The sequence below is a fragment of the Perognathus longimembris genome, chromosome 3 (assembly GCF_023159225.1).
Source record: "Perognathus longimembris pacificus isolate PPM17 chromosome 3, ASM2315922v1, whole genome shotgun sequence".
Lineage (NCBI taxonomy): Eukaryota > Metazoa > Chordata > Mammalia > Rodentia > Heteromyidae > Perognathus > Perognathus longimembris.
This window is the reverse complement of record NC_063163.1, coordinates 75234989-75262759: the sequence shown is the minus strand read 5'-3', so window position 1 is coordinate 75262759 and position 27771 is coordinate 75234989. Positions and strand designations below refer to the sequence as shown.

The window sequence follows — 27771 nt, the reverse complement described above, 5'->3', positions numbered from 1 at the left end:
CTGGGACACTCGTGCACATGTTCTGTCTCAGGCTGCCAATGGCACCACAATCTGCTTAGTGTCTGTGGTGTCCACATTGCATCAGGTGTGGGCCACCCTGCCCACTTCTGGCTTAGGAATGGTCTCCCCTCTATCTGTGGTCCTCCTGTTTCAACCTCTCCCAGGTTGACAGGAGTGTGGCCATGAGCCACAGAGACCTACATGTGTGTTTGCTTTACACAAGAGTTTTTGCACACATTTTGTTTTTTTTTTTTTTTTTTGGTTAGTCATGGAGCTTGAACTCACGGCCTGAGCACTGCCCCTGGCTTCTTTTGCTCAAAGCTAGCACTCTACCACTTGAGCCGCAGTGCTACTTCTGGTTTTTTTCTGTGTATGTGGTACTGAGGAATTGAACCCAGGGCTTCATGCATGCTAGGCAAGCACTCTACCACTAATCCACATTCCCAACCCCATGATTCACTGTTCTTATGCCCATCCAATTAAAGAGTTTTGGCTGTCAAATAAATGTGGTGTGAGGATTGTAAAAAATCATTATGTCCATAAGTACCCTTAGGTCTCACAGATCATCCGGATTTTTCATTAGTGTTGTTATTTTTCAGGTACTATGTGAAAGTATTTCCTTTTTCTTTTTCTTTTCTTTCCCATGGTTTATCCACTGTCGTCACTGTATTTGATTTTGGTACCCTGTGTATTGTATATGTGTTTATCTAAATTAGAGAAGGGAAGGGGAACATTAAAATGGAGAGATAAAGGACAAAGGGCGAACCAATGTAACTATGATGTTCACAAGACAATATGTTAGAAATTAACTGTACAACTTGGAGTGGGGAAGGACAGGAGGAGAAAAATGAGGGAGGGGGTAACAAGTTTGACAAAAAATGTACTCACTACCTTATGTATGTAACTGTAACCCCTCTGTACATTACCTTTATAATAACAATAAAACATTTACAAAAAAGAAAAAAAAAAGTTTTGGCTGGGAATGTGGCTTAGTGGTAGAGTGCTTGCCTAGCATGCATGAAGTCCTGGATTTGATTCCTCAGTATCACATAAACAGAAAAAGCCAGAAGTGGCACCGTGGCTCAAGTGGTAGAGTGCTAGCCTTAAGCAAAAAGAAGCCAGGGACAGTGCTCAGGCCCTGAGTCTAAACCCCAGGACTGGGCTGGGTTGTAGCTCAATGGCAAAGCGCTTGCCTAGCAAGTGCAACATCCTGGATTCAATCCCTAGTACCAAAAAAGAAAAGACAAAAAAATAAAAAAGGACTGGCAAAAACAAAAAGGAAAGGCCAGAAGTATCTCTATGGATCAAGGTGGTAGAGTGTTAGCCTTAAAACAAAGAAGCTCAGGGACAGTACCTGGGCCCTGAGTTCAAGCCCCACAACTGATTTAAAGAAATGTAAATAGGCTACTAGTGAAGCTCAGTGGTTGGACACCAGTGCAATATGCATGAGGTACTCCAGTTATCACCCATGCAATACGCATAAGGTACTCACCCAGTTATCACCAGTGGCAAAACACATAGAAGTCAAGATGAAAATCAGGACTTTTGAGGGAAGTAAAATAGTACAGTTGATACTGAAGGGGGGAATGAAGAGTTAAAGTAAACCCCATTTTCAGGCAGCCCCCATTTTGTTGTCTGTTTAAGCTGTGAGTAAACCCAGGGCAAGTTTATTAGGGCCCAGCTGGTCAAGAAATCTAACTGCCCCCAGAATGCCTTGAGCCTAGTGCCTCAAGCCCTGAGCCAATCGGATTTGTACCCGTGTCCTAATCTTGCTTGCTTAAACACCTGATTGTTGTAACTTTGTTTTTTTGTCTTGCTTGAACACCTGATTGCTGTAACTTTGTTTTTTGCCTTTATAAGCCCTGTGCAATCCCAGCTCGGGGCTTCCTCCTAACCTCCACTGTGTCAGTGGGTAGGACGAGGCCCGGGCTGCGGCCCGCTTGAATAAAGCCTTGCCTTGCTTTTGCATTTCGGAACGTCTGGCTCTCGGTGGTCTTTTTTTTTTTTTTTTGGCCAGTCCTGGGGCTTGGACTCAGGGCCTGAACACTGTCCCTGGCTTCTTTTTGCTCAAGGCTAGCACTCTGCCACTTGAGCCACAGCGTTACTTCTGGCCATTTTCTGTATATGTGGTACTGGGGAATTGAACCCAGGGCCTCACGTATAGGAGGCAAGCACTCTTTTTTTTTTGTTTTGTTTTTTTTTTGTTCCTTTGAAGTTTATTGGTATAATTCATTACATCTCATTTGACTTTGTGGTCTTTAGGAAAGAGAACCCTTACGTCAGCACAACATAACATTTAATATGTTCAATGAAGGACAAATCATTTTACATATGAAGGCTTTAAGAATATAACTGAGTCTGGTGGCTTATGCTTATAAACCTGGCTACTCAAGAGGCCGAGGTCTGAGGATTGCCGTTCATAGCCAGCCCAGGCAGGAAAAAAAAGTCCCCATTGAGACTTATCTCTAATTAACCACTCTAAAACCAGAAGTGGTGCTATGGCTCAAATGGTAGAGCACCAGCCTTTGAGCACAAAGAAACTCAGATCTCAGCCTCCTGAGTAGCTAGGATGGCAGGCATGAGCCACCTGTCCCCAACTCTAGGCCATTCCCCTCCCCCCTGGGATTTGGTAGGCTGATGTTCTCTACCACATGAGCCATGTCCCCAGTCCCTTCTATTACAAGTGGCAGTTCATACATCCTCCTCTGTGGATTTCTCTCACACGTGGCTCTTTTCATGAGGAGGCAAGCACTCTTGCCACTAGGCCATATCGCTAGCCCTCGGTGGTCTTCTTGGTGGTCTCCTCGCAACTTGGCATAACAGATACAGTATGGCAGCTAGAGTGTGTCTTTCTGGAGAATTGTTTGAGCAGTGAGATGTTGCCCTCTATATATAGGTACCACTGGCTGTGTCTTTGTATGTGTACTGGTCCTCAGGTTTGAACTCAGGGCTTGGGTGTTATCTCTGAGCTTTTGTGCTCAAGGCTAGTGCTGTACCATTTGAGCCACAGCTCCAGCTCCCTTACTGCCTGTTCTATACTAGTACTCCTCAGCGCTATGTGCACAACTCCTCATGTAAAAGGATACAGTAGCGCAGGGCAGATAGTCCTGCCTGGAGAGAAGATCTGTGGTAGCTGCCTATAAACTGTAGGCATAGTGCTTATGATGCATTTAATGTTTCTGCACGTGTTACCAGAATTCATACATGATACTGGGACCTGAGGTATGTGAGCTTTGTGTTTTCAGTCATTAATTTCCAGACACCAGTGGTCGACACATTATCTTAGTCAGGCGGCTGAGATCTGAGGTCCACGGTTCAAAGCCAGCTGGGATGGGAACCTTCAGTTTACCACCAGAAAGCCTGAAGTGGCGATGTGGCTCAAGTGGTAGAGTACCACACTGGGCTAAAAAAACTGAACAGGAGCGCTAGACCCACCTGACACCAATGTGTCAATCTTGCCATCTTAGCCACGGAGGAGAGCGTCAGAATAATTTCTTAATGTAGTCATCACAACATTCCCACAGTCTCTCCTTCTTCCTCTCCAGCCTCTCCTCACCGTGACTCTTTCAGCTTGTATGAGATCAACTTTAAAAGTTGAAAAGTCAACAAGTTCTGCCTGAGAAAGCTCGGCTCAGGAAAACCTGTGGCTTGAATAGCTCCGGTTCATTTCACCCAACAACGCCTAGGGCGATTCTGCTGTCACACGTGGGGGCGGGGCCTGCGTCCGGTAGCCAATGAGGGGATGGGGAAGTGCCAGCGGTGCTTCCTGTCCCGCCCCGTCGCCTCAGGGCTGATGGGAGAGGCGGGTGTCGGGTCTGTCCCAGCCGTTCGGCCTCTGTCGCCTGGTGACCTTCGCTGACTTTGCGGCGTCCGGGGCTCACTCTGCAGAGCCCAGAGGCGACTATGGTGAGCGAGGGCCTGCCCCGGAAGCACATTCGGAGGGGTGGTGGCGTCCGGCGGGAGCCGGCTGAGGCGACCCGGTCCTCCCACGTCAGCGCGTAGCCGCGTCCAGTGCGTCAGGAGCAACTTCCGGCCTGGGGGCCGCCCCGTGGGGATCTGAAGATGTGAGGTCGGTGCGTGCCGCGGCGGCCGTCCCCGAACTTGTGACCGAGCGGAGGCGGCGTCTCAGACCTGCGCCTCGGCCCCCGGCTCAGGACTGGCGGCAAACCGCAGCGATCAGCCCAGCTCCCTCGAAACGGCAGCCGCACCTTCGAGGCTCTGTAACATCGATGAGGCTCCGGCCCATGTCTTGTGTGTGTGTTGGGGGGGGGGGGGGCGCGCAGAATGGAGGTTGGTGCGGATCCTGGTCGGGGTGAGGGGGTGGCTGGCTTTGAACCGCGGTCCTCACATCGCAACCTCCTGAGTAGCAAGCATTACAGGTGTGAGCCACAAGCCCCAGACTAAAGATTCTGTTTTAAAGCCAGTGAGGGCAGGAAAGTCCATGAGACTTATCACTAATGAACCACCAAAAACCCAGAAGTGTAGCTGTGGCTCAAGTGGTAGAGCCTCAGGTCTAAATGAAAATGCCAAGCCAGAAGTGCAAAACCCTGAGTTCAAGCCTCAGTACTGGCGCGCATGTGCACTTAACACACACACACACACACACACCATGAAAAATCACTTGGATAAAATTTAACATCTGGGGCTGGGGATATGGCCCAGTGGCAAGAGTGTTTGCCTCATATACATGAAGCCCTGGGTTCCCCAGCACCACATATACAGAAAACGGCCAGAAGTGGCGCTGTGGCTCAAGTGGCAGAGTGCTAGCCTTGAGCAAAAAGAAGCCAAGTACAGTCCTCAGGCCGAGTCCAAGGCCCAGGACTGGCCAAAATAAATTAACACCTGGGCGCTGGGAATGTGGCTGCTTAAGAGTGCTTGACTAGCATGCATGGGTTTGATTTCTCAGCACCACATACAGAGAAAAAGCCAGTAGTAGCCCTGTGGCTCAAGTGGTGGAGTGCTAGCCTTGAGCAAAAAAAAATTTTTTAAAGCCTGGGACAGTGCTCAGGCCCTGAGTTCAAGCCCCTGGTCTGGCCAAATAATAATAATAATAATATCTGCAGTGTTTTCTTGTCCTTCTGCTTGGATTAGATAGTTTAATTTATGCCAAATGAGAAAGCGAAAAGCTTTATTGTGTTTTCCCCATTGGAAAAGAAATGTTTTATGACATTGAGAGTTTTAGTATGTAGTGGGATTGTTTGTTTTTTTTTTTCCTTACATTCTGGATAGAGGAACTAAAGAGCAATTTCCTGAAGAACAGTGAAACTAGAGTGTTTTAGGCCCTAGGCCTAAATCCCAAGAGTGTCACATTTCTTCAGGTCTGGCCAGCTGCTTCACTATGCCAAATAGAGACATGGCTTAGGGCAGGGAAAGAAAGAGTATTACATGGCACAGGCATAACTTGGGAAAACAGTACTTCAGTCCTTCAAAAGCCATCTTCTGTGGTGCAGACTTTAGGTTTTGTACACAAAGAGCTGGTTGGGGCACAGGGGATATACATACCATCAAGCAGTCCTGGTACTGTGACCTGGTTGATCATTATTTATCGATTTTAGGGGGAGGATTTTTAGCTGTGTTTTTATCTCTGTTACTACTTCTCAGGGTAAACTGTGCAGCCATGCCCGAGAAACCTTTTCTGCTCCTTAGGGGTCATTTTGGTCTCTTATAATGTCATCTATCTTTCCTAGGTGAGGATATGACAGATTCTAGCAAGCCCACATGCAAAATGTAAACCAGGATATCAAGCTTTTCTCCTGCCATTAGTTCTCAGGCTCAGCAAAACTAGTTTCTGAGCATCTCTTATACTAGAAGTTTATACTAATGAGGTAACTCGTGAAACTCATTTTCTCATTTCAGGGTGAAAATGGTGACCAGACCGAAAACACATTCTTGGGGCTGGCATCTGCAGTGCAGGCCACGAGGTGAGACTTTGAGGAGAATTTGCAGGGTGTCTTTTATTTCTAGGTGGTGCACTCGGTTGTTGCACAACTGGTTAGGATTGGATAATAGGTTAGTGTTTAGCAAAGCTTTGGTATCAAAATGAGACAAAAAAAAAAGATGGCCTGAGTCAGAACCTTCAGCCGACTCTTGGAGTTTGGTTAATAATGAGAATTGAGCCTATCTTCATGAAGAGCTTATTTATTTTTTAGTTGTTGTTAGTCATGGGGTTTGATGAACTCTGAGACCTGGGCACTGTCCCTGAGCTCTTCAGCTCAAGACTAGCTAGCTCTCTACCATCTTGAGCCCCAACGCCACTTCCGGTTTTCTGGTGGTTAATTGGAGGTAAGAGTCTCAAGGATCTTCCTACCTGAATTGGCTTTGAACTTCAATCCTCAAATCTCAGCTTCCTGAGTAGCTAGGATTACAAGTGTGAGCCACCAGCACCAACAAGAGCCTATTATTATTCTACTCTTATACTGTTTTCTTCAAGTTCCTTAAAAGTAGTATAGGTATATTTGTTGCAAATTAGTGTGTAAAAGCTTTGTGAGAGTGATATATCTCTCAATTTTTGTTGGTTTTGTTTGTCCCAGTACTGGAGTTTGAACTTAGAGTCTGGGCACTATCCATGAGGTTTCGTTGCTCCGGGCTGGCATTCCATCACTTGAGCCATAGCTGTACTCTGTATCTTGACTGGCTTTGAATTCCAATCCTCAGATCTCAGTAGCTAGCATTATAGGTGTGAGCCATTAGCACTTGGATTCATGGGTAGGTTTATTTTTTCCAGTCCTGGGACTTGAACTCAGGGCCTGGGCACTGTCACTGCCTTCTTTCTGCTCAAGGCTAGCACTCTTCCACTTGAGCCACAGTGCCACTTCTGGCTTTTTCTGTTTATGTGGTGGTGAGAAATCAAACCCAGGGCTTCATGCATGCTAGGCAAGCACTCCACCACTAAGCCATATTCCCAGCCCCTCTGGGTAGTTTCTTTTTGCTAGTCATGGGGCTTGGACTCAGCCTGAGCACTGTCCCTGGCTTTTTTTTTTTTGCTTAAGGCTAGCACTCTACCACTTGAGCACATTCCTAGCCCCTCTGGGTAGTTTTATATTTAATCTTTTTTTTTTTTTTTTTTTTGGTTGTGGGGCTTGAATTCTGGGCCTGAGCTCTTTAGCTCAAGGCTATTGCTCTATCACTTGAGCCACAGTGCCACTTCTGGTTTTCCGGTGGGTTAATTGGAGATAAGAGTCTCACAGACTTTGCTGCCTGGGCTGGCTTTGAACTGTGATCCTCAGATCTCAGCCTCCTGAGTAGCTAGGATTATAGGCATGAGCCACTCGTACCCAGCTTAATCTTTATTTTTAAGTTGGCTTTCCTTTTTTGATGGTGCTGCTTTTCATTATGTAGCCCAGACAACTCTCTTACTTCGTAATATAACCCAGGTTAGCTTGGAATTTGTAAACTTAATTCATAAGTCTGCAGCTAGAAATAAAGCTATGTACCATGCCAGATCTCAGCCCTTCTTTTTTTTTTTTTTTTGCCAGTCCTGGGCTTTGGACTCAGGGCCTGAGCACTGTCCCTGGCTTCTTTTTGCTCAAGGCTAGCACTCTGCCACTTGAGCCACAGCGCCACTTCTGGCCACTTTCTGTATATGTGGTGCTGAGGAATCGAACCCAGGGCTTCAAGTATACGAGGCAAGCGCTCTTGCCACTAGGCCATATCCCCAGCCCCAGCCCTTCTTTTTTTGTGTGTGATAGTCTGAAGTTCAAGCTGGAGCTTGAACTCATAGCTTAGTGGTCTCATTTGGCTTTTTTCTTTTAGGTTGGCACTCTTCCATTTGAGCCACTCCTCTACTTCTGGCTTCTTGCTGACTAATTGGAAATAAAAGTCTCTTGAATTTATCTGCCTGGGCTTTTAAACCTGAATCCTCAGATCTCAGCCTCCTGAATAGATATGATTGTAGGCATGAAGTGCTGGTGCTGTCCTTATTGGTTACTTTCTTTGACCCCATTTCTCTGTTCCATTAGTATCAAATGTCATTGTTTCATAAATTGTTTTAGTGATATTCCAGTGATAAAATGTCATTTCTGTAAGTCCCTCTGTAAATTCATGTTAATATACCACTGTAGCTGGTCAGGGACAGGGTGTCTTAGAATTTTTTTTTTTTTAGCTAGGCACTAGAACTCTGGGCCTGGGTACTGTCCCTTAGCCCCTCTGTGCTCAAGGCTAGCATTCTATCACATAAGCCACAGCACCACTTCTGGCTTTTTCTGAGTATGTGGTACTGAGGAATTGAACCCCAGGCTTCATGCATACTAGGCAAGCCTTCTACCACTATGTTACATTCCCAGCCCATCTTAGAATGTTTTGAACTCTACTATATATATAATTGATATTTGTTTTGTTTTCTTTTTCTTTGGTAAGTCATGGGCCTGGATGTTGGTTTTCATTGCACTTGCATAAGATATGTATTGGCCACTTTTCTTTCATTATATTTGGCCCATTTTTATCTGGTAGACTGAGTGTTTATATTGCATGTATTACGGATTTGTATGTGTGTGTGTCAAACCTTTTATTATGAAACTGAGTGTAGATCTCCATTACTGTAAGTCTCACCCTTCCTCCTTGAAATGCCCTTGTGATGTTTTAGGAGTCTGTGACCTTTGATAATATGTTTGTCAACTTCACCCTGGAGAAGTGGGCTTTGCTCAGTCCTTCCCAACAGCAGCTGTACAGAGATGTGATGGTGGATACTTTCAGGAACCTGGCCTCCATACGTAAGGACCACTTCATTCGTTACCTGGTCAGTCAGGCGTGAGGGGCTGTTGCTCTTCCATGCTGCTCAGTCCTGTAGAATGTGGAAAGAGAACATTTGGGTAAACCTACCAGACATGGTCGTGTCATGCCATGAATGCCACTAGAACTTTATAATTACTCTGTAAAATCAGCATTATTTGTAATGCTGTTCTGGATCTACATTACAGAACAAGAAGGGGAAGACCAGATTGTTGAAGAGGTATACAAAAGTCCCAGGAAATGACTAAGGTAATTTACACTTAAAAAGAAAAGAGGGCTTGGAGGGTGGCTTAGTGGTAGAGTGCTTGCCTAGAAAAGAAAAGAAGAGAATTTTAAAACAAGGAAACCCTACAATTAAGCTCAAGTTCATATTGATTTCATCTCAGGAAATTTTCTTCAAAAATCCGTTTAGATTGAACAACCATAATCTGCAAATCCAACATGTTTTAACATTGGAAACATCTGGACCTCCAGTTTCTTGCCACAATGATTTCTGATGCTATAAGGTAAGAAAATGTTTCCCCATGCACAGAATTAATTAATATGTATGAAGTTATGTTCAGGCTTTGTATATATGGTATATGTGAAAGATACAAATTTTGTGCTTGGATTTTGAGCTCTCTTCAAATTATCTCATTATCTGTTTGCAAATAGTTGTAAATTCAAATGATTTGAACCTCAACTGTTCACAAAGGAAATACTCAACTAACTTTATTTGAATATGAAATAGACTGTCCATGTTTACAGAATACTCTGCTGGGAAGCATATGAATATACCTGGTAATAAGACCGCGTCTGTTATCGCCATCCTACAGAGAATCCAGACGTTTGTGTTCTATGATTCTATCAGGACATGAAACCAGTAATTCTCCTGATAAAGCATGGCAAGATAATGGCTCAGTAATGTCTTCTTGCTTATTTTCAGGGTTCAAGATTTATGGAAACTTGGCCAGTGGCTCATGCCTGCAAACCTAGCTACTCAGGAGGCTGAGATCTGAGGACTGTAGTTTGAAGCCAGCTCAGCCGGGAAAGTATGTGAGATTCTTCTCTCTAATAAACTACTCAAAAAGCCAGAAGTGGTGTTGTGGCTCAAGTGGTAGAGTGCTAGTCTTGAACCTAAGAAGTGTAGGAACAGTGCCCAGGCCCTGAGTTCCAGCCCCAGGATTGGCAAAAAAAAAAAAGGTCTGCAGGGTGAAGAAATCTTCCGCAGTACTCTAGATTCTGTTATGAGCATTAAAACCGCTGCTGGAGTGGAAGCAAGTGTTTTTGACATCTTCAGGCATTCACCCTTGAGCATGGCCTTCAGAACTTACACTGACTCCAAACTCCATGAGTATCGGAAACTTGAAGAGAAGCCGTGTAAATGTACTGCGTGTGGGAGAGCCTTCAGTGATCCCCAGTGCTCCCAGAAGGTTGAGGGCCCCAACCCTGGAGCCAGAACCCACAAGTGTGAGCAGTGTGGACGTGTCTTCAGTCGTCCCACCTCCCCTGAAATACTTGAAAGCACCATACAGAAGCTGTATGTGTGTCAGCAGTGTGGAAAAGCTTTTAGTTCTTCCAGTTACATTAAAATTCACGAAAGGACGCACAGTGGAGAAAAGCCTTATGTGTGTAGCTACTGTGGGAAGGCCTTCCGGCAGTCCAGTCACCGCATCCGGCATGAAAGAACTCACACTGGAGAGAAGCCCTGTGCATGTGAGCAGTGTGGGAAAACCTTCTATTCTTTGAGTGATGTTCGAAAACATGAACGAATTCACAGTGGTGAAAAGCCCTTTCTGTGTAAGGAGTGCGGGAAAGCCTTCAGTGACTCAAGTTCCTTGCACAAACATAAAATAACTCACACTGAAGAGAAGCCTTACGTATGCAGACAGTGTGGAAAAGCCTTTAGGTCCTGCGGCTATCTGACCATACATGAGAGGACTCACACTGGAGAGAAACCTTATGTCTGTAATCAGTGTGGGAAAGCATTTGGGCAATCCAGTCACTGTCTCATTCATGAGAGAACTCACACTGGAGAGAAGCCCTATGTGTGTAAGCAGTGCGGGAAAGCCTTCTTTACTCTGAGTGGTCGTCGGAAACATGAACGAACTCACAATGAAGAGAAACCCTTCCTCTGTAATGAATGTGGGGAAGCTTTCAGTGATTCTAGTTCCTTACACACACACAAAATAAAACACTGGGGAGAAGCTTTATGTATGTAAGCAGTGTGGGACAGACTTCTTAATTCGATGTTCAAAAACATGAATTCAGGGGCTGGGAATGTGGCTTAGTAGTAGAATGCTTGCCTAGCATGGATGAAACCCTGGGTTCAATTCATCAGTATCACATAAACAGTAAAAGCCAGAAGTGGTTCTATGGCTCAAGTAGTAGAGTGCTAGCTTTGAGAAAAAGAAGCTCAGAGACAATGTTCAGGCCCTGAGTTCAAGTCCCAGGAATGGGAAAAGAAACACCATGAATTCGGACTGGGATTGTGGTTTAGTGGTAGAGTGCTTGCCTACCATGTATGAGGCCCTGAGTTTGGTTCTTTAGTACCACATAAAGGAAAAGTCATTAAATAAATCATAAAAAATAAAATCATGAATTCACAATGGAGAGAGCCCATCCCATGTAACGAATATGGAGAAACTTTCAGTGATCCTAGTTTTTGCACAAACAACTGGAAAGAAGCCCTTTCTATGTCAGCAATGTGGAAATCCTTTTCAATGGGGTTAAAAAATGTGACCAAATTCAGTGCAGAATTCATGTGTAAGGAATGTGGGAAAGCAGTAATTTTTATGTTTTTCCACAAATATATTAAAAAATAACTTAGTATACAGAAATCTTACACTGGAAAGCAGTATGCATTAAAAGGCTTTCTTTTGGTTGATGTTCAAAGACATTTATGAAGTCATGGAGAGAAATCTTTTGCAGTGTGGTAAAGCTTTTAATTTGTTCCAGTTATAGCAAATAACATACAAGAACTCAGTAGAAAGGAATCTTACATTTTCAAGAAACATTTTAAGCTGGTGGTGGCTCATGACTAATTCTTTTTTTTTTTTTTTTTTTTGGCCAGTCCTGGGGCTTGGACTCCGGGCCTGAGCACTGTCCCTGGCTTCCCGCTCAAGGCTAGCACTCTGCCACTTGAGCCACAGCGCCGCTTCTGGCCGTTTTCTGTATATGTGGTGCTGGGGAATCGAACCTAGGGCCTCGTGTATCCGAGGCAGGCACTCTTGCCACTAGGCTATATCCCCAGCCCCTCATGACTAATTCTTACTACTCAGGAGACTGAGATCTGAAAATCACGATTCAAAGCCAGGCAGGAAAGTCTCTGAGACTATCTCCAGTTAACCACCAGAAAAATGAAAGTGGAGCAGTGGCTCAAAGAGCTCTAGCCTTGAATAGAAAATCTGAGGGACATTGCCCAGGCCCTGATTTCAGCCACCCAACTGACAAAAAAAAAATTAAAAAAAATTAAGGCTTTTTAAGGTCTGTTGAAATGGAAAAAAACTTTGCATATGTAAACAATGTAGAAATGTGTTGTTTCTTATGAACATCAACAAACTCATACTAGGCACAGTTCCTGTGTTTTGATTTGAATATAGAATGCTTCCACCAGCTTCCTTGTCGAATGCTTGCTGCCCAGCTGTTAGCAGCTGTGTTGGGTGGCTGTAGAAAATCTTGGAGACAGGTCAGGGTAGAGGCGGCTTGATGTTTTTGTTTTGTTTCATTTCTTTATGCCAGTCCTGGGGCTGGAACTCAGGGGCTGGGTACTGTCTCTGAACTGTCTTGCTTAAGGCTATATTACTCTTTCCACTTCAGCCACAGATCAGCTTCTGGCTTTTTGGTGATTGGAGATCGGAATTTATAGACTTCTTCCCTGTGCTGTCTTTGAACTGAGATCTTCTCAGTCTCCTGAGTAACTAGGATTACAGGCATGAGCTCCAGTGCTTGGTGCCTTTGAAGGTTTTACCTGGCCCTTATTCTGCCTCATTTTTTCTACTTCCTTTTCTCCATAGGGTTGTAACCTCAAACCTAATGTCCATCACCATAAGATGTTTTCTCAATAGGGGCCAGAATCAACAATGCCAATGGCTAGCAGAAATCTGTGCAACCTTAAACCAAGACAAATAATTCTCTTTAGTAAGATGTGGTGGGATTTACAAGTTCAGTATTAGCTTGAGCTATGTTAATTCAAGGCCAGGCTTGGTTGCTTAATGAGACCCTGTTCAAAAACATCTCAAATGGGGGCTGGGAATATGGCCTAGTGGCAAGAGTGCTTGCCTCCTACACATGAAGCTCTAGGTTTGATTCCCCAGCACCACATATATGGAAAATGGCCAGAGGTGGTGCTGTGGCTCAGGTGGTAGAGTGCTAGCCTTGAGTGGGAAGAAGCCCCGGTGCTCAGGCCCTGAGTCCAAGGCCCAGGACTGGCCAAAAAAAAAAAAAACTCAAATGAGTAACTTCATGCTGTTTATGTCTGATATTTTCTTATGGCAACTGAGATACATATCTAGCTCTACCCTACGTAAGCAGTGTGGGAAGGCATTAATGCAGTCACATTCTCATGTGAAAACTGGCTGGAGAACAGTCCTGAAAAAGTGCCTGGGAGTACATCATTATCCCATGATCATATTACATGATCTAACATTTGGATGCAAAGAAATTTGTGTAGATGGGGCTGGGAATATGGCCTAGTGGCAAGAGTGCTTGCCTCCTACACATGAAGCTCTCGGTTCGATTCCCCAGCACCACATATATGGAAAACGGCCAGAAGGGGCGCTGTGGCTCAGGTGGCAGAGTGCCGGCCTTGAGCAAAAAGAAGCCAGGGACAGTGCTCAGGCCCTGAGTCCAAGGCCCAGGACTGGGAAAAAAAAAAAAAAAAGTACATGACCTGAGTGAAATATTCCAAAAGTAATATTCTTTTCTGGCTACTATGAGTCTTAAAAATAATGTGTTTTCCCTCCATCACTAGGGCCTGACCTGGGGCCCTCACACTCTCAACTTGCCTTTTTTGCTCATGGGTAGCACTCTACCACTTCAGCAATACCTCCACTTCTTTTTACTGATTAATTGCTGATAAGAGTCTCAGACCTTCCTGCCCAGTCTGGCTTCAAACTGATCCTCAGATCTCAGCTTTCTGAGCAGCTAGTGTTACAGGTATGAATCACTAGTGCTGTGCTCAAATATCATTTTGATCATAAGGTGTTTTTTTTTTTTTTTTTGGCCAGTCCTGGGCCTTGGACTCAGTGCCTGAGCACTGTCCCTGGCTTCTTCCCGCTCAAGGCTAGCACTCTGCCACTTGAGCCACAGCACCGCTTCTGGCCGTTTTCTGTATATGTGGTGCTGGGGAATCGAACCTAGGGCCTCGTGTATCCGAGGCAGGCACTCTTGCCACTAGGCTATATCCCCAGCCCGATCATAAGGTGTTTTGAAATAATCACAACTTAATAGGATCACCAGAAAAATAGAATACAGTAACAATTGGAAATAGAAAATGCACCATTGGGCTGGGAATATGGCTTCATGGTAGAGTGCTTGCCTGGTATGCATGAAGCCCTGGGTTTGATTCCTCAGTACCACATAAAACTAATAAGCCACAAGTGGATGTCACCAGAACTTAACCTGGCCTGGGAGTTTGACAAGGTTTTCTCAGAATATGAGGTTTTCCTTGTGTCCTTGGCTGAAGTCAGCTGCCTCTCTGAGCTAGCGCAAATATACTTGCTTTCTTCCTTCATGATTCTTCTGAAGAACACGGCTGGCAGCTGGCATATGACTCCTGTTTATCCACGCACTCAGTAAACAATTCCCTTGTTGGTTTTCCTCTCTTCATCAGTCATGGGGCTTGAACTTGTAGTATCTGTGTTGTCCCTGAACTCATGTTCAAGGCTGGTGCTCTACCACTTTGAGCCACAAGTTCACTTCCTGTTTTCTGATGTCTTATTGGAGAAAGTGCCTCACGGACTTTCCTGCACAGGCTGGCTTCAAACTGGGATCCTCAGATCTCATCTTCCTGAGCCCCAGGCACCTGACTTTTTTTTTTTTTTTGCCAGTCCTGGGACTTAAACTCAGGTCCTGAGCACTGTCCCTGGCTTCTTTTTGCTCAAGGCTAGCATTCTACCACTTGAGCCACAGCGCCACTTCCAGTCTTTTCTGTTTATGTGGTGGTAAGGAAGGGCTTCATACATGTTAGGCAAGCACTCTACCACTAAGCCACATTCCCAGCCCCCTGGCTTGTTTTTAATTTTCTTAGTTTGAACTTGGTAAGTTGAGGAAAAAGTTAAGAGAAAGCCTTCACCACAAAGCCAACTACTCATGTCCAGTTTCTCAAGTGTGACAATGTTGAGGGTGCCCAGCCCTGCCTTGCCCTGCCCTGCCTTGCCCTCCCCTACTTTGCCCTGTCTTGCCTTGCACACCCCTACTTCTGTGAGGTCAGAAGTGGTTTTCAGGGAATCATGGGTCTGGACCTCTGACCCCATCTCCTGGAGGTTGATGCAGGTGCAGCGATGGAAAGTCAGAACATGTTCTGCTTTGTGAGCAGCTGATCTCCGGGCCAGGGACCGTGGTGGCTGAGCTCAGCTCCAGGCAATCTGCACGTCAGGGCCGGGTGGGTTTCTTGATTCTCTGGGCTCTCGGCAGCCGTTTGGATTCAGTCAAACATCAACAGTCACCCGGGTGGTGGGCGGGGCCTACTTGATGGCTTTAAGAACTGTCTAATCACGAGCTTCCGCGACGGGTAGGGCCTTCTTGCTGGCGGTAAGAATTGTCCAGTTACAAACGGCCCCTGGGGGTGGGGGGGGGGAGGAGGGGACTTCTTACTGGCGGTAAGAAGTATCCGATCACCAGCGAAAGCAGTGGGCGTTGGCTCCTCCATGAGAGTCCGGTCGCTGCCATATCCTCGGAGATAGCTCTGGGAGCTTGGGCCTGCTTCCTGGTAGTGCCACGGTGAGCTGCAGGCCAGGAGGACAGCATGGCGCCCTGGAAATCGCGAATGGTGGGTGTCAGAGTGCCTAGGCCTGAGGCCGCCAAAGGCACTACACGTCCACTCCTCGGAAGGCCTCCATCCTCCTGTTCAATCCCTCAGCTCCCCCACTCTCCCTGATCCCTGGTGGGGTGCACCGGTCTAGGATACCCAGTCTCATTGTCCCCAAGTTTTCTGGGCACCCTTGAATTTCTAGTGCCCACGGTTTGGACCCTCCTTTGGCCCGTCGTGTGACCATGACCATCCTGGGGTGCAGGTGGGCTTAGCAGGAGGATACTATTTGCAATTGTTGCCCTGACAGGGAAGCTCCCCACTTTCAGGGGAGTGGGCATTGCGGGGAAGTGCGGACAGGACCCGAAAGAGGGTGATAGGAGGGACGTTGGGCTTCTGATTTGGACCTGAGGATCACTGTTTTAAACCAGCCCAGCAGCAAAGTGTGAGACTCATTTCCAGTGAGCCACTCAAAAGCTGGAAGTGGCGCAGTGGCTCAAGTGGCAGAGCACTAATTTTGAGTGAAAAAGCTCAGGGACAGCGTCCAGGCTGAGTTCAAGCCCCGGGACGGACACACACACACACACACACACACACACACACACACACACACCTATCTTTCCTTGAGCCATCCTGCAGAGTAGAGTCCATTCATTTTAAGAATGTGAAAACATTTTCAGGAAGAAAACCATCTTTTTGCCTACAAGTCATTAAAGAACAAAATCTTAATATTGTGTTTATCATTTTGTTTTGTTTTTCCCTCCAGAAGTGTATTGATAGACTCTGTTCACAAGAAAAAGGTAATCCACGTGGAGAAATCTTCCATTCACCTCCAGATTGCTTTGTAAACAAGGAAAGTTCTGGAGGAGATCCAAATATCCCCCACGGACACAACTGATATGAGCACCCGGAACAGGGAAAGAAGCTGGATAAACCTAAGAATAATAGGAAACTTTTCAGTAGTCTATTCTTTGAGAGGAATGAGAATGTCTCTCTCACATCCTAGAGCGACACCAGCTTGGACTCCAGCACCATGACAATGCCTTCCCTCTTCCAATTCATGAGAGGACCCTGATGCAAAGAGACGCCCAATGAGTGCAAATCATGTGCAGAAGACTTCAGATGCCTCAGGTCCTTTAGAAGATATGAGAGATCTCATCCTGGGGGGAAACTATCAATGCAAGCAATGTGGTAAAGCCTTCAGGTCTTCTGATTCTGCTCACAGGCATGAAAGGATCCATCCTGGAGAGAAACCCATCATGTGTGCACTGTGGGAAAACCTTCATCCCTTCCAGTACTCCTAGAACACATGGGCAAAGCCACAGTAGGAAGAAACCATATGTTTGTATCCACATGGTCATTTTGAGCAGTCACAGTTCCTTTTACAGGCATGAGAGAACTTGTGATGAACAGCAAAACCCTGTGTGTAAGAGATGTGGAAAAATCTTCAGTACCAATTACATCCCAACACACGAAAGGACCCACAGTAGAGAGGAACCGTGTGTGTGTGTATAAGCTCCACAGGAAAGCCCTCAATGGTTCTGGCACCATTCAATACAAGGAAAGGACTCCCACGGGGGAGGAGCCCTATAGATGGAAGCACTATGGGAAAGCCTTCATTTTATTCTGGTTCCCTTCACCTTCATGAAAGAATTCACACTGTAGCAAAACCCTGCCAATGTACAGTGGTACGGTGTTCAGTTCTTCCAGTTCCTTTCAAAAGCACAAAAGAATTCACACTGGAGTGAAACCCACCCTCTGAGTATAAACCATGTGGGAAAGCCTTCGGTTCCATGCACAAATCCTACTATCATCCAAGTTTTCTCAGAAAACATGATCAAACTCAGCAGTGTGGGACTAGAGGTGTGGCTCACTCAGATAGAGCACCAGCTCTACAATAGAAAAGAAAGCTTATGGGCTGGGGATATGGCCTAGTGGCAAGAGTGCTTGCCTCGTATACATGAGGCCCTGGGTTCAATTCCCCAGCACCACACATACAGAAAACGGCCAGAAGCGGCGCTGTGGCTCAAGTGGCAGAGTGCTAGCCTTGAGCAAAAAGAAGCCAGGGACAGTGCTCAGGCCCTGAGTCCAAGCCCCAGGACTGGCAAAAAAAAAAAAAAAAAAAAAAAGAAAAGGAAGCTTATGTGTACAATATGGGAAAGCCTTCCATGTTCTTGTTTCCTTCCACTGCAGGAAAGGGTTGGTATTGGAAAGAAGCCTATATCTGCAAGCAAGGCAGGAAAGCCTTTAGCCACTCATCATTTAGACAAGAAAAGGCTACTATGAGGAAGAGCATAAATATGGATAAGAAGTGTGGTGGTTATGCAACCATTTTTTTCCAGTGGAACTGGGGCTTGAATTTGGCCTCACACTTGGTAGGTAGGCACTCCACCACTGAACCATACCTCCAGCCCTTTTTGCCCTGGTTATTTTGAGATAGGGCCTGTGCCCATGCCTGGACCAGGATCCTATTTTCTGCTTCCTGCTGCAACTGGGATGACAGGCGTGTGTCACCACACCCAGTTTTCACATGATCTTTTTTTTTACTGGAGCATACTGTAGATGAATTTTATTATGACAATTTCTTACAAGTATCCTTTGGTCCCATTCTCGCATTAGCCTGCGGTAGCCACTCCCCAAAGTCAATACTTCCCCAATTATTATTATTTTTTTTTAATGCTAGTCTTGAGCTCAGCCTGGGAGCTGTCCCTGTGGTCTACCTCTGAAGCCACAATGCCACTCCTGGCTTTTTGTGTGATTAATTGGAGATGAAGAGCCTCATGGATTTCCCTTCCAGGGCCAGCTTCAAACCACAATCCTCAGAGCTCAGCCTCCTGAGTAGCTAGGATTACAGACTTGAGCCACTGGCCCCCTGGCCCCCTTCTATTCGTAATGTTCTCTACCAGTGAGCAACTACAGGCGACACTTTTCTCAGTCTGGCTTGTTTTGCCTAACCCCATGACTTGTAGCTCTATCCATTTTCTTGCTAGTGACATAATACTGAATAATGGCAGTTGTATATGTACTGCATTTTTAGTGGGGAATAGTGTGGTTTGAACTCTGGGCCTTGTGCTTGCTAGGCAGGCACTGTGCCATTTGAACCACACACCTAGCTCTGTGTGCTTTAGTTATTTTTCAGAGACTTGTTTTTGCCTAGGCCTGTCTCATAGCTTAATCTTCCTGTGACCACTTCCTGTATGCCTGAGTGTACAGGTACATACCACCAGACCTACTTGTTGAGATGGGTTTTTACTTTAGGAATGCCTTGGACTGTGATCTTGCTCTTGCTTCTTGAGTAGCTGGGATTATATATGCCAATTTTCTTTATCCTTCTGTCTTTCGACAGGCACCTAAGCTGATTCCCTATCTTGACTATTATGAATAATACCTTTACAAAAATGGGAATATGGATGGATATCTGTAAAACTACTGGACATTTTTTAGGTACATACCAGGAGCTACACAGATAGGTCATAAGGAAGTTCTATTTTTCATTTTTCTGAAGAATCTAGATACTGGTTTCCACAGTGGCCAGACTCATTTAGATTACCATCATCAGTGTGGCATGTCCCACCCCAGCCCTCACAGTCTGGGCCACATTTGTTTCACTTATTCTTACTCTAGTTGGGTTACCACTCTTGATGGGTTAGACGAAACCACTAGCTAGCACTCTTTCATTCCACTTGAGCCACAGCTCTACTTCTGGCTATTTGGAGAAGAGTCTTGTGGATTTCCTGCCTGGCTGGGCTTTCTTTCTTTCTTTTTTCTTTTTCTTTTTGCCAGTTCTGGTGCTTGGACTCGGGGTCTGAGTACTGTCCCTGGCTTCTTTTTTTTTGGCCAGTCCTGGGCCTTGGACTCAGGGCCTGAGCACTGTCCCTGGCTTCTTCCCGCTCAAGGCTAGCACTCTGCCACTTGAGCCACAGCGCCGCTTCTGGCCGTTTTCTGTATATGTGGTGCTGGGGAATCGAACCTAGGGCCTCGTGTATCCGAGGCAGGCACTCTTGCCACTAGGCTATATCCCCAGCCCCCCTGGCTTCTTTTTGCTCAAGGCTAGCACTCTGCCACTTGAGCCAAAGTGCCACTTCTGGCCTTTTGTGTATATGTGGTGCTGAGGAATTGAACCCAGGGCTTCATGTATAGGAGGCAAGCACTCTTGCCACTAGGTCATATTCCCAGCCCCCTGGCTTAGAACTGCAATCTCAGCCTCCTGAGTAGGTAGGATCGCTACCACACTGGGCTAAGACCATTTTGTGTTGGTGTAATATCCATTGTTCTTTTTTTTTTTTTTGGCCAGTCCTAGGCTGTGAACTCAGGGCCTGAGCACTGTCCTTGGCTTCTTTTTTGCTCAAGGCTAGCACTCTGCCACTTAAGCCACAGTGCCACTTCTGGCCATTTTCTGTATATGTGGTGCTGAGGAATCGAACCCAGGGCCTCATGTATATGAGGCAAGCACTCTTGCCACTAGGCCATATCCCCAGCCCTCCATTGTTCTTTTGATAACAAGGTCTGGTGTCCATCTGTGAACATGCCGGTGTCTTTCTTGTATAGTGCTTTACTCTTCTATGGACAGGATCTGCTTTTGTTTCTTTGAGGAACTTCCATACTGATTTCTGTAGTGGCTTCACTAAGGTGTTTGAGGGAGCCTCCCCTTTCTCTTTCCTAAATCGTTGCCAGCATTTGTTTTCCAGATGGATGGAGGCCATTGTGACTCAGGATGAGATGGAATCTTAGTGCATTTCCTTGATGGCTAAAGAGGTTGAACACGTCTCCATCTGTTCTTAGCCATGTGTACTTGTCTCCAGTTTGCTTGTCCAAGCCCACGTGGTCAGCAGTTGGCTTCAGCCTCCTGGCCTTTGTATATATGATTAATGCCTATTTTTGCGTGGAATTAGTTTGTATCATCCCTCTGGATCTCGGCTCCCTTGGGATCCAGACTTCTTTCCAATTCGGGTCGCCGGCAATAAATTTTATCCTCTCTAGAAAGTTGTCTCGATCTGTGCTGGTCTGGGTTGCCGTAACAATAACAAAAGAAGGAAAATGTTTAAAAACCGTCTGAGGACGACGTGGAAATTCAGCCACGACGTGGAAATTCAGCCTCGTCCAGAGGGCAGGCGCCATGGGGCTGAGACAGGGCAAGAGGTCCCGCAGAATGCAAAGGGCAGCGAGGTCCGGCCCTGTCCCGCGCACCCTGGGCTCCGGCTGCCCGCGGGACTCCCACTCCCGGTCCCCACGGCCCTCCTCCCAGCCCGGTCGCACGGCGGCCACTTGGTTCGAGGGTCCAGGTAGCAGCAGCCCAGCTCCCCGAGGCCTTAGGGGACTCCAAGATGGCAGTGGCAGGAAGGAATAGAGCTTCGCCCACAACGACGCTCCTTATTGGACAACTCCAAGAAGCGGTGTCCCTGATTGGCTAAGGGCACACAGGTCCCACCCATTAACGCCTGAGTAACGGCTGGGAATCGTTCAGCGAGTGTAAACCTGCCAACAACCCGGCTGGTTGCAGCCCGCAGCTCCCAGCTGGACCAACCACTGCGAAGACCTCGTAGGGCTGTGGCCTAAGTGGTGGAGCCCCAGCCTAGAGCCAAAAAGCTGTGGAACAGCCTAGGCCCTGATTTCAAACCCCACTGCAGGCGGTGGAAAAAAAAAAAAAACATACGTGCTTCAGAGTCAGTCTCCATTGCTCTCCTGTGCAATGAGACTTGATCAGTCCAGTGAGGGTGCCCGGAATCCAGGCTGCCACCCGCCGAGTCTTCGCGATTTCCATTCAGTGAGCACCATCTCCCAGCCCTGCCACCTAGGTTTTCCCCCCTAAACACATACCCTGCTTCCCAGGTTCAAGAACTGTTTGCATGGCTCCAAGTTGTTGTGCCAGACTGCCTAGATTGAGATGTCAGCAATCCTTGTGTCTCCTGGAAATCCAGAGCTGCTGCTTCCTGGGTGCCTACAAATCTCTGGCAGTAATGACTTTTTATTAGACTACCACTCTTCCAAGCCTTGAGATTGTTCTCAGGTCTGTGTTAGGCAGTCATTGGTTCCACACACACTGCTGGCCTCTAGGGTGTTAATGAAATTAAACAGACGGTGTTACCAATACTGACTGCTACTGGCAAGCCCCAGGAATGGCACAAAAAATTGTAAAAAAAAAAAGGAACTAAAATGAAAGTTTTTCCCTATTTCATATATATGTGTATATATATATATATATATATATATATATATATATATATATTCCTCTCCAATGTATCAGCTCTGCTGGAATTCAAGGAATTTATGTGTGTGCTGGTACTGGGCTTCAACTCAGGGCCTGGGCACTCTTCTATAGTTTGCTCACTCAAGCCTAGTGCTCTACCACTTGAGCCATGACATCATTTCTGGATTTTTGGTGGCTAGTTGGAGATAAAAATGTTCTATTTTTCCTGCCCAGGCCGGCTTCGAACCATGATCCTCAGATCTCAGCCTCCTGAGTAGCTAGAATTACAGGCCTGACTCACCAGTGCCTGGTTGTGAAAGAATTTAGAGTGATTTATCTCATAGTGCTCACATCCATAGGGCTTCTCTCCAGTGTGAATTTTTTGGTGTTCTTGAAATGCCCTGCAAAGAGTAAAGGTTTTCCCACACTGCTCACACACATAAAGCTTCTTTCTGGCATGAATTCCTTCACATTGAAGCCAACTGAACCATGTACAGGCCTCCTTTCCCACAATGCTTCTCTCCACTCTGCATCCATCCATGCAGTTACAGGACCCAGTAATGAATGAAGGCTGTCTCACACTAGTTCCCCCCGCCCTTTAAAAAACAAACTTTTGTGCCAATCCTGGGGCTTGCCAGTACCAGTCAGTAATGCCGGGCTAGGTTTACCTCCCCTGGTGCGGGGATGCTAAGCTTACTCTCTTATCTGCGCTCCCTTTCTCACCCTCTCCCCTGGCTGCCCGACCTGCAGGCAGGCCAGGGTGGAGTGGGGGAGCTAGGGTAGGCTCAGGTGCACATGGCTGAACGAGATCCCCTTTTTCCTCCCTCCTTACCCACCAAGGAAGCCAGGCGCACACGGAGTCTTGGAGAAAGTTTCAAGAGCAATCTGGCTTAATAGGGGAGTGGCTAACAGTTAATATAGTAATGCTGACGAGAAAAGGGGTGATAAACCAGTAGCTGGCGATAGGCTGGCGAGCTTGTCCTAGGACCCCTTCATGGGCTAACGTCACTCCCATAGTACCACCCCCTGGGCAAAGCCCGTGAAAAGGGGAGCACGCGTGCTAGCTGGCGAGAAATTGGGGGGCTGGTCACAAAGCTACTCCAGACCCAGAGAGGTGTGGCTTGCTTCCACACTGCCCCAGGGTTGGAGAAAGGGCAGCATCTTGGGAGAGCTCTCCTTGCCCTTCCCCCCCAAGGCCAAAGCTGAATCCCCAACAAGTATTGGTGACACTGTCTTTTTAATTTCATTAACATCCCAGGAGCCAGGAGGGAATGTGGAAGTGTTATGCCCAAGTCGCAAGAAGACCACCAAGAAGACCACCAAGAGCCAGACATTCCGAAATGCAAAAGCAAGGCTTTATTCAGGTAAGCTGCAGATCGGGCCTCGTCCTACCCACCGACACAGCAGAGGTTAGGAGGAAGGCCCGGAGCTGAGACTTCACAGGGCTTATAAAGGCAAAAAACCAAAGTTACAGCAATCAGGTGTTCTCAGGGCTAGAGACATTCCGGGGTGATTAGAGTTAAGCATTCCCAGGCAGTTAGAGTTAAGCAGGGAGTTTCCTGACTAGCTGGGTCCTAATAAGCTCGTTCTGCTAGCCAGGATAATTGGTGGCCTGGGTTTGCTCACAGGGCCTGCTTATCTCAGGTTCGTGTAGTAAAGTGGGGCCTGACTTCAAAATGGCTTTAGTCTAGCTCTTCATTTTCCCCCTTTTCTCTTTGGTACCTTAGGAGCCAATCATGGCTCCCTTCTTTTTTTTTTTTTTTTTTTTTTTTTTTTGCCAGTCCTGGGGCTTGGACTCAGGGCCTGAGCAATGTCCCTGGCTTCTTTTTGCTCAAGGCTAGCACTCTGCCACTTGAGCCACAGCGCCCCTTCTGGCCGTTTTCTATATATGTGATGCTGGGGAATCGAACCCAAGGCATCATGTATGTGAGGCAAGCACTCTTGCCACTAGGCCATATCCCCAGCCCCCATGGCTCCCTTCTGTCCATTTCAATGGCTTGCATGTCTAGGGGATGATATAGAGTTAAGGCATGGGCCAATAGGGCCCAAAGTAGTAGAACCAAAGGGCCTGTCACCATTTCTCACAAGTGCAGTCTCTGTACCTCTGTTTTGCATGCCTCTAGTTTATCCTGCCTCATCATCCCAAAAACAATTCTGGTCCCTTGGTTTTAAAGGGGGGCTGATGGGTGAAGATCATCCATCTTCTGTAACTTCTTCAGGCTGACTCAGGGGCGTTGACCTTACCTAGCCAGGAACCTATGACCTTAGTCTACTTTACCAAGGGACTGAAGGATCAGATGTCAACTAGGAGCTTTACTTCAAACTGGAAATTACACTCAAGATTTAACTTTCAGCTATACAGACTTCTTTTTGGGCTACAGCAGTGTAGCCTTTTAACATTCTAGTTTGTAAAAGCTTGTTCCTGACTGGCTGGAGAACTGATCTCTGATGACCTAAAAAATGCCTACATCACCTTTGCAGACCTTTAACAGATCTCAATAAGGACATAATCTCAGGTCTACAAGTTTTCTTTCCTGAACAGATGTACCAGTTCAAAATTCACTTTTACCAATGTTTCCAATGTTCACCTGAAAACAAAAGAGACAAAAGAAAGGCCTCCATTGGCCTGTCCTACAAAATGGCCTATCTCCATCCTACTCCTCAGAGCTTGATGAACTGTCCTGGTGCCGGCTTGTCCTCTTCCACCTTGAATGGACACCCCCTTATGGCTGTCCCACCACATGGATAGGACAAGCTGCACCTTTGCCAAATCACCCCTCACTCCTGTGGATAGGCACACAGGCCCGTCCTAGGTTTTCTGGCACATCCTGCGGCCACGTCACGTAAGTTTACTACTAAGTCTGGCCACCAGGTTCCTAAGGGGACTTCCTTAGTTGCTAAAATAAAGAGGTCACCCCACTTTGGAGTAAGCAGCCAAGATAATTGGAAAGGCTGGTGAGGGTTAGCATCAACATTAGCCAGGGTAGCAAGAAAAGAAGGCAAAAAGAAAATTATAACAATATTCAGTCTAACTTTCTTTTCTTGAGGCAAAGGCGAAGTGGCTGAGTCGGGTGCTTGGAGACCTCCCATGTTCCACCACGTCCAGGGCAAAGGGGTCAGCTGGCCTGGCATGGGAGCAATGGACCCAAGTGGTGATGCCTTCTACCTTGAGGGCAGTGGGTGTAGTCAGTAGCACCACATAGGGTCCCTTCCACCGTGGTTCCAAGGATTTTGAGTTATGCCTCTGGACGAACACCCAGTCCCCTGGTCTGAATAAATGGGGGGTAGGGACAGAAGCAGAATCAATAATGCCTTATGTTGGGGCCACATACTCTTATGCACGAGCTGCAAATAGTCAAGTTTACACAAAAATTCAGTATCATCCAAATCAGCAAGCAATTCAGTCTGAAGGCTAGGGATAATGGGCGGGGGGTGCCCGTACATTATTTCAAAAGGAGTAAAGCCAAGCTGATAGGGAGAATTTCTTACTCTAAACAGCAAAAGGAAGGAGTGACACCCAGTCTGTGCCAGTCTCTAAGGCCAATTTAGTTAAGGTCTCTTTTAGAGTCCGATTCATTCTTTCTACCTCTCCTGAACTCTGGGTTCTATAAGCACAATGAAATTTTCAATCTGTCCCCAGTGCAATGGCTATTCCCTGACTTACTTTTGAGATGAAGGCTGGTCCATTGTCTGACCCAATGGTGGATGGGAAGCCATACCTGGGTAGGATTTCTTCCAGGATCTTCTTAGCCACTACATTCGCGGTCTCATGCTTTGTTGGATAAGCTTCAACCCATCCTGAAAAGGTGTCTACAAAAACTAGCAAATATTTGTATCCAAATTTTCCAGGTTTAATTTCTGTGAAATCTACTTCCCAATACACACCTGGCCTATCCCCACAAAGGCGAGCTCCTTTAAGTAACTGGTTGACTGGGGGCGTTGGTGAGCTGACAGGCCTTACAATTTATTTATTTATTTATTTTGGGGGGCCAGTCATGGGCCTTGACCTCAAGGCCTGAGCACTGTCCCTGGCTTCTTTTTGCTCAAGGCTAGCACTCTGCCACTTGAGCCACAGCACCACTTCTGGCCATTTTCCGTATATGTGGTGCTGGGGAATTGAACCCAGGGCTTCATGTATACGAGGCGAACAATCTTGCCACTAGGCCATATCCCCAGCCCCACAATTTTTAACAATATCTTCAATAAGTTGATTTCCTTGTCTAATTTTCACTTTGGAGTGTCGGAGCAAGTCCTGCATTCTTCGGGTTCCCATGTGAGAAGCTCGGTGGATTCTCTTAAGGATCCCCTTACCCAGCCCTTGTGGCAAGTTAAGTTTCCCTTCACAAGTTTTCCACCAGTAGTTGTTTCCTTCTCTGTCTGGGAGTTGTGGGCCATGGGAATTTTCTTTATCCACTCAAAGTCTTCTTGGGAATACTGGGGCACAGGAGGTAAAGCTCGTGGCTCCAGGTCTACTAGAGTTAATACTTCTGCTCTGGGCTGAAGGGCTGCTTCCTTGGCTGCCTGGTTGGCCAGATTGTTCCCTCTAGTCACTGAATCAACTCCCTTTTGATGACCAGGACAGTGCAAAATGGCAATTTTTGCTGGTTCTCATAGGGCCCAGATGAGGCTTAAAATCTCCTGTTTGTTTTTAATGGCCTTTCCTTCAGCTGTCAGTAGCCCCCTCTCTTGGTAGATGGCTTCATGGATGTGTACGGTGGCAAAAGCATACCGGCTGTCCGTATAGATATTTAGTCTCTTTCCTTTTCCCATCTGTAAGGCTTTTGTTAGTGTCACTAGTTCTGCTCTTTGTGCAAATGTTCCCTGGGGGAGTGCTTCCACCCACATTATCTCAATGTTTGTGGTGACCGCTGCACCCGCGTACCTTTTTCCATCCCGAAAGAAGCTGCTGCCATTGGTGAACCAGGTGTGTGCGGCATGTGATAGTGGCAAATCCAGAAAGTCTGGCCTGAGGCTATGTGCTTGGGCCAGGATCTGCTCACAATCATGCAGTGGTACTTCCAGATCCAGATCCGGCAGCAGAGTAGCTGGGTTTAATGCTGTAGGTACACAGAAGCTGATACGTGTGGGGTTAAGTAACAAGGTCTGGTAATGGACCATGCGGGCATTGCTCATCCACCGGTCGGGCGGTTGTTTTAGCACCCCCTCTACAGCGTGTGGAGTGGCCACAGTCAGGTTCTGTCCCAGAGTCAATTTATCAGCATCTTTTACTAAGAGAGCTACTGCAGCTATTATTCTTAGACACAGGGGCCACCCAGTGGTGACAGGGTCTAATTTTTTTTGACAAATAGACAACTGGCTGCTTCCAAGGTCCAATTGGCTGAGTGAACACTCCTTTTGCTATTCCTTTACTTTCAGCCACGAATAATGTGAATGGCTTGTTCACGTCAGGTAAACCCAAGGCAGGAGCCTCCAAAAGGCTTTTCTTGATTGCCTCAAAGGCTTTTTGCATCTGCTCAGTCCAATGAAACTCTGGGAGGTTTTTGGTGGCTTCATATAGAGGCTTGGCCATCTCAGCGAACCCAGGTATCCACAGCTGGCAAAAGCCCGCTGTTCCCAGGAACTCTCTGACTTGTCTGGCTGACTTAGGCACAGGGATTTTTAGCACGGTTTCTCTATGTGCATCCAACAGCCAATGCTTGCCCTCTTTTAATATGAAGTCCAGATAGGTGACTTCAGGTTTACAGATTTGTGCCTTTTTAGTAGAGGCCCTATAGCCCAAGTTGCCAAGAGTCTTTAAGAGCCTAGTTGTTCCCTTTAGACAGCTATTTTTGTCTGGAGCAGCTATTAACAAATCATCTACATATTGCAATAGACTTATTCCAGTATTTTTGGAGCGGTACTCACTTCGGTCTTCATGTAATGCCTCGTCAAAGATGGTAGGTGAATT

The 27771-nt window shown here is 46.6% G+C and overlaps 2 protein-coding genes and 1 long non-coding RNA gene across 5 annotated transcripts in view; 2 read left to right on the top strand and 1 right to left on the bottom strand.

The window, feature by feature from the left end:
- Positions 1–3801: 3801 nt before the first annotated feature.
- On the top strand, positions 3802–9751 carry LOC125348882. 3 transcript variants are annotated; one of them, XR_007210417.1, is made up of 6 exons: positions 3802–3906; positions 5857–5921; positions 8582–8708; positions 8916–8976; positions 9114–9233; positions 9653–9751. It is a non-coding gene; the product is annotated as an uncharacterized LOC125348882 (long non-coding RNA). The 3 variants fall into 3 exon arrangements; XR_007210418.1 differs by lacking the exon at positions 3802–3906 and adding an exon at positions 3936–4220; XR_007210416.1 differs by lacking the exon at positions 3802–3906 and adding an exon at positions 3936–4253.
- Positions 9752–10022: 271 nt separating this feature from the next.
- Positions 10023–10928, top strand: LOC125347711 (zinc finger protein 239-like). Its single transcript, XM_048340688.1, has one exon. The coding sequence runs from the start codon at positions 10023–10025 to the stop codon at positions 10926–10928; it is 906 nt and encodes a 301-aa protein (XP_048196645.1).
- Positions 10929–15370: 4442 nt separating this feature from the next.
- LOC125347710 (zinc finger protein 709-like) overlaps positions 15371–27771 on the bottom strand; it is a 37787-nt gene continuing 25386 nt past the window's right edge. The window contains exons 5-8 of the mRNA XM_048340687.1: positions 25381–25385; positions 22215–22315; positions 15523–15681; positions 15371–15453 (exon numbers count right to left, since the gene is read on the bottom strand). Coding sequence (XP_048196644.1) covers positions 15371–15453; positions 15523–15681; positions 22215–22315; positions 25381–25385 — 348 coding nt within the window. The remainder of the gene's footprint in view (positions 15454–15522; positions 15682–22214; positions 22316–25380; positions 25386–27771) is intronic.

Excerpts from the sequence above, each read along its gene's own strand:
- LOC125347711 (XM_048340688.1), top strand. The coding sequence starts at position 10,023 with ATGGCCTTCAGAACTTACACTGACTCCAAACTCCATGAGTATCGGAAA.